The sequence below is a fragment of the Typopeltis vanoorti genome, chromosome 20, assembly GCF_054136105.1.
Source record: "Typopeltis vanoorti isolate ZY-2024b chromosome 20, IOZ_Tvanoo_1.0, whole genome shotgun sequence".
NCBI lineage: Eukaryota > Metazoa > Arthropoda > Arachnida > Uropygi > Thelyphonidae > Typopeltis > Typopeltis vanoorti.
The window spans coordinates 22,093,125-22,103,158 of NC_143568.1; the positions used below are offsets into that span (position 1 = coordinate 22,093,125).

General features: G+C 35.6%; 1 protein-coding gene across 1 annotated transcript in view; it reads left to right on the forward strand.

Annotated features, from left to right (window-relative positions):
• Positions 1-9,673, forward strand: part of eIF3e (eukaryotic translation initiation factor 3 subunit e) — a 119,629-nt gene extending 109,956 nt beyond the window's left edge. The window contains exons 12-13 of the mRNA XM_090410758.1: positions 544-678; positions 9,582-9,673. Of these exons, the coding sequence (XP_090266884.1) occupies positions 544-678; positions 9,582-9,611 (165 nt within the window). The 3' untranslated portion in view covers positions 9,612-9,673. The remainder of the gene's footprint in view (positions 1-543; positions 679-9,581) is intronic.
• The last annotated feature ends 361 nt before the right edge of the window (positions 9,674-10,034 follow it).

Below are 10,034 nucleotides of genomic sequence, written 5' to 3' on the forward strand. Positions count from 1 at the left end.
AACAAAGCTATCAATTATTGAGTTAAAGTGCCAATTCTCTTCAACCGAATTCCAAAATATTTGAAACTGCCATAACAACATTTACTATATATATATTTCTTAGTTTTAACATGTTCACATTGGAATGGTGTTTCGCCCATTTATTGTTCCAAGGGGACTTCTCATTATCATTTGTATATCGCTTCTGTGTCATGCGGACAGGCGCAGCTGACACAAAGTTTCAACTATTCGGTTTAATGTTATTGCTGCCTGTTAGCGTGCCGCTTCCGCATTAGTGCTGTTGGGGAGGGCATGTTGTTTACCGTGCCAAGCGAGTTCCATTGTGAACATCTTTAAAGTTTTTTTTGTCTGCGAAGTATATGTGAAACTTTTTTTGTAAAGTAAAATCAGGGGTGTGAGTTATGCACAAGGGCAAGTTATATTCGAATAAATATGTATTTGTCATCTGAATGGCTGATATGCACTTTTATATTATTTTGTATTTTATATAAATTCATTAAATATTATCACCTTAGCTTAAAACTGTTTTACTATTATTTCTAGGGACACGTAGTAATGGGCACTCAAGCAGTATCTCCTTATCAGCAGCTAATTGAGAAGACAAAAGCTTTGTCTTTCAGATCACAGCTATTGGGTATGAATCTGGAAAAAAAAATAAGTGCCACCTATCCTGATAGAGTAAGTATGTTATTATGAATGTTTAAGAAAATAAAAATAGCTTAAGAATAAACACAAGTTTAAACTAATTGCACTCCAATGGTGAAATATTATTCTCAACATTCTGACTTGAATAGTACTATGTGAGCACAACAGGTTTAAAAAAAAAAAAAAGAAGAAGAAGCAAATATTTTATTACCAATTTTTGCCTCCCGTTACTAAGACATTTTCAAGGTTCGAGCAATTACAATCCAATCATCATAAAGGCACACAATGTAAAACCAAATAAAAATTCAAATTTTCAAGCTAATTTTAACATCCTAACTATATCCCTCTGGCTACAGTCTTATTTGAATTTTATAGTCTCTTAAATCATGCATCTTTTACAGCCAAATCAGTTTATATTGATTCCCAGAATAGTCTTTCCCTTTTGGAGTGGCATATTTTAAATCAGTGCTTTTTCTCCATCTTATTGTGAAGGGTGTAAGATGTATGTTCTGCTTTTATTTTTTTATCTATATTGATTCATAAATATATAATTTTGGTGTTCTCTTTTTAACCTCATTTAACACCAGGCTATCTGTAATAAGCAAGTATACATTACGTATATAAGTGAACACTTTCGGCACTGAATGGGTGGATTTCATCTTAAGAAGAATGATTAAGTTTGAGTATTGAATTATCAATATGTGTACTTGTTATTGTTGAATGTTTATTGTCTTGTAAGTTCTAAGTGTTTCCTATTAGTCTGTTATTAGGAGGAGAGGATAATCTTTTTTATTTGATGGATTATTTCCATTACTATTTAAGATGAATGTAATTCTTTTGATTATGATGTCATTAGAGCATCATCTCACATTGTAAAATGAATTCATTTCCTCCCTAAAGGCAGTCACAAACATCCATTTCTATATCAGGGTTTGAATTTGCAGCCTGTTGGTTGGAGAGTGGATATGCTTACCACTCCAGCAAATGTGACAAATCAGTTATAAATTTAACTAATAGGTCTTTCACCCATGAAGAGTTAGGCGTATTATCAAAGGTCTGGATTTTGCATGATCACCTTGACAGGTACCTTATTTAGATTTCATAATAGGTGTGGGAAAGGGCATCAGTATATACAGATGAAGCTAACAAACTTCAATTTGAAATTTGAACATACTAATTAATTTTGTCCTAAGATAAAAAAAAATTAGAAAGTTCTTATAATTGTCCTTAGTACTGAACTTGAACACATTCTTAGCTAATGACTACAATTCCCACAAAATTCAAAACTATTATCTCCCCTTCCCTTCAGAATAGAAACTACACAAAATCTATTACCATCCCTCATATGTAGGGCAAAAATCAAAAAAAAAAAAAAAAAATACAACATTGCAACCACTTAGACTATATAAAAAATTGGCAGCTGTTAGCTGCTCGGTGTTTTCCAGATTCCTTGCAGTTGTAAATTGTCCTACTATGGTCAGGCAGCCAACATCAGAATCACCAAGCATAAGGACTACATCCAGTTCCACCACTATGGCCACTCAGGTCTTGCTGACCATGCTTTAGACACCCATCACAGGATATGCTGGAAGGCCACTCTACTCAACTGCAACTAATATAATATGAGAGACTATACCTAGAATCTGCCTTGGCCTTAAACTACCCAAACCTCTCATCCCAAATTTTGGAAGCACTCACCATAAGAACTTTGGCTAAGAACACACACACTTTAGCCATTAGGGGGCACTATTTAAGATTTTAGGCTCAGCATTGGTTGCTGTACTTCAGCCTCACTTACTCAATATAATGCCTGCATGCACATAGCAGTTTCTACTATGTTCCCTGGCAATGGCAATTTGACTTTGCCAAGATATCAGAAATATTGATTAAATTTATTGTAGTTAATATTCTATCTATGCTGGAAGTTCCTTAAAACTTAGTCAGAAAAATACAGGAGACCTATGTTATCTATAAAAGCGCCAAAACAAAAGTCATGGGAAAATTTTAGGAAGAATACAAAAGACAAGTATCATGGAGACAGTGGAAGTTCAAGAGGTTATTGAAAATACTTAGAAATGAAAAGGAACTGGAAATATAAAAACTGAAGATGAGAATCTTCTTCACATGGAATAATTTTCTGAAGGCTGGTTGAACAAATAGATAATGCTTCTGCTCTTCAACAGGCTGTCAGTTGAAATCCCACTAGAGATGGCTTATGGATGTCTTTGTATTTGTATGCATGAATACTTCCCTCACATCAGGAAGAGAACAATTAGGTTGACCCATCTCTTACCATTTCACTCCACTCACTTTCATACAGGCATTTATAGAAGATGCATGCAGCATTTCTACTGCATGCATCTTCTATAAATACTTCCATGATAACTGATCATCTGAATTAGCATCAATAATACCTCCACTCTGCTAAATCCATTGAAACACTTGCAGCAGCAGCTACCTAAAACTCCGTTACAGTTGAACTCCAAACTCATAACAAATTGCTCTTCCTCCTCATTCAGTCCCTGTACTACCATCCTCTGGAACATTTTCTCATCCTATGCGTTTCCCAAGAAACAATTCACAGATCTTCAAATCCAAATCACACATGAATAAGTTGCTTCTTTCTCAACCTCTTTGCCCATCCATGGAGCTAACATACTCTAGGTTAATCAACAAATCTTGTTTATGGGATAAAAAAATTTTTAAAAGAAAGTGTCAGAAAATATCCAGAAGGAATTCAGTAAGTCAGCTGGAGTGGATGATATTCAACTTAAGAAGCTCAGATATAGAGTTTTGGAAGCTTTACTACATGCTTCAGACTTCCTTTCTTTATGGTTGAGCCTGACATTTATAGTGGAGCTCATTGTACCTGTCTCTAAAAAGAAAAATGAAAGTGAATATGGTAGAGAGGAATTTTCTTACCAGGTGTAGAGTGATGTGGGCAAATATCAGAATGGGGAATTGGACAATGAGACTTATTTGTGCCTATGGTCCCACAGAAGGTTCTACTAAGGTAGAAGGGGAGGAATTTTTCGATGCTTTACAGAAAGCAACTGACACAATGAAGAAGGAAAAGTTGGTCCTTGGGGGGGGGGGCTTGTTTAACGGGCAACGACCCAGCCGGCATGTAATTTGTCATGTTGTACCATCATTTTGTATATTGGTTTAAGCCAATAAGAATACAATTTGGGGGTGCTTAAGGGTCAAAGCTGTATAACTGAGAGGAGACCTCCATATAGCCTTTAAAGGAATGCGGAGAGCCGACCAGGGCTTCTGACCTAATGTCCAATCCTCACCTTCTCGTGGTGACCCTGTTGGGTATCTACTTTGATACTGAACGAACGAGGATGGGCTGGCAATTTGGGATTTAGCCGACCAAATTGTATTCTTATTGGTTAAACCAAAATAAAAAATGATGGTACAACATGACAAAATTTCATGCCGGCTGGGGCGTCGCCCAGTTAAACAAGGCCCCCGTTGTTTTCGCCAGGGAACCAGGGCGAACAGCGAAAAGTCAGCTACTGGAACAAATCTGAAAACAAACCCCAACTCAACATCACCAGAGTTAAAGATCGGTACTATCAACGTAAGAAGCCTGAATGGCAAAGAAATGGAGCTAGCTGAGGAATTAGATAAGTACCAGATCGACATAATAGGGGTGACTGAAACAAAAAAAGACCAAAACTGGTGAGATCTTTCTGAGCAATAAATACAAAATGTTATATTCAGGCAATGACAATCAAGGAAAAGGAGTAGCCATAGCATTCAACACAAAATACGAGGCTAATCTTCTTGAATGGCAGTCAGTCTCAAGTAGAGTAATGTGGGCAAATATGAGAATGGGGAACTGGACAATGAGACTTATTTGTGCCTATGGTCCCACAGAAGGTTCTACTAAGGTAGAAGTGGAGGAATTTTTTGAGGCTTTAGAAAAAGCAACTGACACAATGAAAAAGGAAAAGTTGGTCCTTGTTGGGGATCTAAATACTAGAGTAAGAAATGATTGTGAGACATACAAAAATATTTTGGGAAAATTTGGAGAAAAGAGCAAAGCTAATAATAATGGCAAATATCTGTTGGATTTCTGCTCAGGACATGGACTGGTTATTACTAACACCATGTTCCAACATAAAAATGTGCACAAATTCACATGGAGAGAAGAGGCTAGGAATAAGAAAAGTCTCATTGACTATATTATTGTTGATAGTGTTGTTTTCTCCCTGGTGCAGGACACCAGAGTGTACAGAGGATTTGAAATTGGAAGTGATCACTATTTAGTCTTGAGCAGGATAAAATTGAATTTCATATTGAAAAGAATAACATGTAAGAAAGTTTTAAAGCGAATAAAAGTTGAGCAGCTCTCAGATGTGAACTGTAGACTAAAATACAGAAATATTATTGAAAAGAAAATGAAAGAGTTTGAGAACAGGAATCAAACCTTGGAGATTCAGTGGCAAACTCTGAAGGAAACATTGATTGATTCTGCCAGACAGGCATGTGGTGAGGTTGTGTGCAAGGATAAAAAAATCAGAACTCCCTGGTGGACACAGGAAGTTAAAGAGGCAGTGAAGGAAAAGAAGAAAGCATATCAAAAGTTCCTGGCAAATAAGTCAGCTTTTACTCTTACAGAATACAGAGACAAATGTAAGAAAGCTAAACAGTGTGTAAAACTAGCTAAACAAAAGTCATGGGAGGACTTTGGCAAGAATATAGAAAATAAATATCAAGAAGGTGGCAAAATATTCTGGAGGTTGTTGAAGAAGCTTAGGAATGGAGGAAAGAGTGCTGTAAAAGGAATTAGAGATGATAAAGGTGAAATGAAAACAGGAGAAAAAGATATCCTTGAAGTATGGAGTAATTACTTTGAAAAACTGCTAAATGAAACAAGCAGAGATGACAGCACACTGATAAAAAACACTGACCAGGCATGCAGTCAGGAATACATATCCATACTTGAAGTAGAAAAAGCCATCAAAGGCTTGAAATGTGGAAAGGCAGCAGGAGTAGATGATATTCGACCAGAAATGCTGAAGTGTGGTGGTATAAGAGTTTTACAGTGGATGCACTGCATAGTTCAGAAAGCCTGGACAGAGGGACGAATTCCCGATGATTGGAGTAGAGCTCTCATAGTACCCATATATAAAAAGGGAAATAAAACTGAATGTGAGAATTACAGAGGTATTTCCCTACTGAGTGTTCCTGGCAAGATATATGCAAGTATACTTGAGAAACGGTTGAGAAGAATTGTGGAAGAAAAGCTTGGTGAAGAACAAGCTGGATTCAGGCCAAATAGAGGCTGTCAGGATCAGATCTTCACTTTACGACAAATAGTCGAGAAAGCATGGGAATATAACAAAGATCTGTATTTAAGTTTTGTCGATTTGGAAAAGGCATATGACAAGGTGCCAAGAGAGAAGCTATTCAATACGCTGCAGTTATATGGTGTCAATGGGGCATTATATCAAGCAATACTTAGTCTTTATTTGAGTTGTGAGTCAGCAGTTAGAATTGAAGGAAGTACAGGAAGATGGTTTAATGTTAAATCTGGTGTGAGACAAGGATGTACATTATCCCCTCTGTTATTCATTATCTATATGGATCACATTATGAAGGAAAGTGGTATATCAAAATTGGAGATGTTAATGTCAGCTCTTTGCTTTATGCGGATGATGTTATACTTCTAAATAAATCCGCTACAAGTCTGCAAGATTCTCTGACTAAATTGAATAGCTGTTGTAATAGATATGGTATGAAGGTCAGCAATAAAAAGACAAAGACAATGAAAATAGGCATAATCATTGAAAATGTCAACTGTGTTGTGAATGGAGAACCTGTGGAACAAGTAAAACATTTCAGCTACTTAGGCACAATTTTTACTGAAGATGGTAAACTAAATATAGAAATAGACAACAGAATCAGCAAAACTGGTATCGTGGGAAGTCAATTGAATAAATTCATATGGAATAAGAAAGAAATTAGTCGGAATACTAAATTAGCTGTATACAAGACAGTGTTCAAACCAGTTTTAACTTATGGATCTGAGAGCTGGGTCAGAAGTAAAACACTTGGCCAAAGACTAGAGACCGCAGATATGAGAGTCCTGAGAAAGATTAGAGGCGTGAACAGATGGCATCAATGGCAATATCATATTAAAAATGAGGATATTAGGAAAGAACTTGACATTGTCAGCATCCAGGAATGCGTTAGCAGAGCTAATCTCAGATGGTATGGTCACTTAAATAGAATGGGAGAGGAAAGATTAGCAAAACAAGTGTTCTCTGCCAGGTTGGCAGGAAAACGACCGAGAGGAAGACCAAGATATAGGTGGATTGATACGGTACAAAGTGCCTTAGACAATAGAAATATAAGATCTGATGATGTTGGAGTCTTGACAAGTAACAGACTGATTTGGAGGAAAATTGTAGATAGGAAGTTAGTAATGATGTAATTTTTTCATGTAGTACTGTCATATCCTGTACACCCCTTGAGGGTACATGGCAGGAATTTGATGATGATGATGAATACAATTTGGTCGGCTAAATCCCAAATTGCCAGCCCATCCTCATTCGTTCAGTATCCAGGTAGATACCCAACAGTGTGCACCACGAGAAGGTGAGGATTGGACATTAGATCATAAGCCCTAGTCGGTTCTCCGCACTCCTTTAAAGGCTATGTGGAGGTCTCCTCTCAGTTATACAGCTTTGACTCTCAAGCAATACTTAGTCTTTATTTGAGTTGCAAGTCAGCAGTTAGAATTGAAGGAAGTACAGGCAGATGGATTAATGTTAAATCTGGTGTCAGACAAGGATGTACATTATCCTCTCTGTTATTCATTATCTATATGGATCACATTATGAAGGAAAGTGGTATTAAACATGATATCAGAATTATAAATGTTAATGTCAGCCATTTGCTTTATGCGGATCATGTTATACTTCTAAATAAATCTGCTACAAGATTCCCTGACTAAATTGAATAACTGTTGTAATAGATATGGTATGAAGGTCAGCAATAAAAAGACAAAAACAATGAAAATAGGCAGAATCGTTAAAAATGTCAACTGCGTTGTGAACGGAGAACCCGTGGAACAAGTAAAACATTTCAGCTACTTAGGCACGATTTTTACTGAAGATGGCAAATTAAATATGGAAATAGACAACAGCGTCAACAAAGCTGGTATGGTAGGAAGTCAATTGAATAAATTCATATGGAATAAGAGAGAAATTAGTCAGAACACTAAATTAGCTGTATACAAGACAGTGCTCAAACCAGTTTTAACTTATGGATCTGAGAGCTGGGTCAGAAGTAAAACACTTGACCAAAGACTAGAGACCGCAGATATGAGAGTCCTGAGAAAGATTAGAGGCATGAACAGATGGCATCAATGGCAATATCATATTAAAAATGAGGATATTAGCAAAGATCTTGGCATTGTCAGCATCCAGGAATGCATTAGCAGAGCTAATCCTAAGGGGTATGGTCACTTAAATAGAATGGGCAAGGAAAGATTAGCAAAACAAGTGTTCTCTGCCAATGTGGCAGGAAAATGATCCAGAGGAAGACCAAGATATAGGTGGATTGATATGGTACAAAGTGACTTAGAGGATAGAAATATAAGATCTGATAATGTTGGAGTCCTGACAAGTAACAGACTTATTTGGAGGAAAATTGTAGATAGGAAGTTAGTAATGATGTAAATTTTTAATGTAGTACTATCATATCCTGTACACCCCTTGAGGGTACATGTTAGGAATTTGATGATGATGAGGATCTCTATGTGAGTTTTGTGAATCAGGAAGAAAAGATGCATCATTTATATGGTTTAAAAGGACATGTTCAGAGCACTATATAGATTGTTGAAGTGTGTAAGAATACACACTGCATCCACTGATCCACATAAATGATTTTTATCATTTATGTGGGTCACACCTTGATATCAAAATAACTGGTGTAGCAAATTTGGTATAGAAATAGGCAGAATCATATGCATTCTCAGTGGTAAAAATTCACCTGATAAAAGTGAAGTCTTTATGCATAATTTTCAGTGAAAATGATATGTTAAGTATGGAAATTGATAGTGGAATAAACAAGTCTGGTTGTAGGGAATTTAATCAGGTGAATAAGTTTACATGGAATAGAAGAGAAAATTAGCCAAAACACCAAACTAGTAGCATACAACATCAAAGCAATGTTATGTTTGCATCTAAAAGTTCAGTTTAAAAAAAAAAAAAAAAAAGTAAGAAGAGAGGAGGATTGCAGACTAGAGACTTATGAGATTGGAAATTTTATGGTGGTATTGTTCTTTTAACTGAATGGAAAAGGAAATTAAAAAAACATTAGCAAAGATGGTCGATATAAGAAGGACAGGGTTGATTAATGGAGTTTTGATGCCTTAGAAGATGGAAACAAAGTGCTTACAGTTTTGTAAACCTGACAAATCACAGATTAATTTATATGTTTATGTGAATCTCACTTATGAAAGGTTGCAAACCTATTGTACAATTTGTTGCCTAAAAGTTAGATTATTGTTTTGCATCCATGACATGAATTTCTGAATTTTGCATAATTTGTGGTTTGGTATTAATTATATCTTTAAATAGCAGAAGAAAAAAAAAAAAGACTACTACTATCGTAAAATCACTATTGAATACGCTGTATTATTAAATTATGCTCTCTCTCTCTCTCTATTTTATATATATATATATATATATATATATATATATTCACACACAACAGTGCGAGAGACTGGAAAGTTCTGATAAACTAAAAGAAACAACATACTAGTAGCAGAATTATGAAGGTAACTTATGTTCTTTCTTGTGGTTATATCAGTTACTTTAATATCATTTTTGTTCTAGATGTTTATCACAACTCCCCTCCCCTTTTTTTTTTTTGTATATATACAATATATTTATTTATTTTTTGTTTATTTTCAGATGTCTCAGTGGGGAGGTCAAGACTTGTAATAAAGTATTTTAATAGCATGATGTAAAAAAAAATGTGAAAATAAAGAATTGATTTTTTTTTCCATTTGTAAATAATTATGGATTCATTAGGTATTAGATAATTTGACACATGATTATACAACCAAGTTCCACCTGGAGATGGAACTTGGTCCCAGCATAATTGGAAATACTTTTAAAAACTTAGCTCTCACCAGCCATAACTATTTTGCAAAAATAATCCAGTGTTGGTCCCTTGTTATTATCCGGACCTTAGGTGACACGATCGCTAGCCCAAGTATCTGTATATTTGCCTCCTATTGATCCATTTTGATAAGGTTTCACTGTCCTGACATCTGTTTCAAGCTGGTTGGTTTCGTCGGAAACCTTAAGAGAGCAAAAACTATTTCAATACTAAGGAACTTGAAATTGGAGAGGTATTTTTCA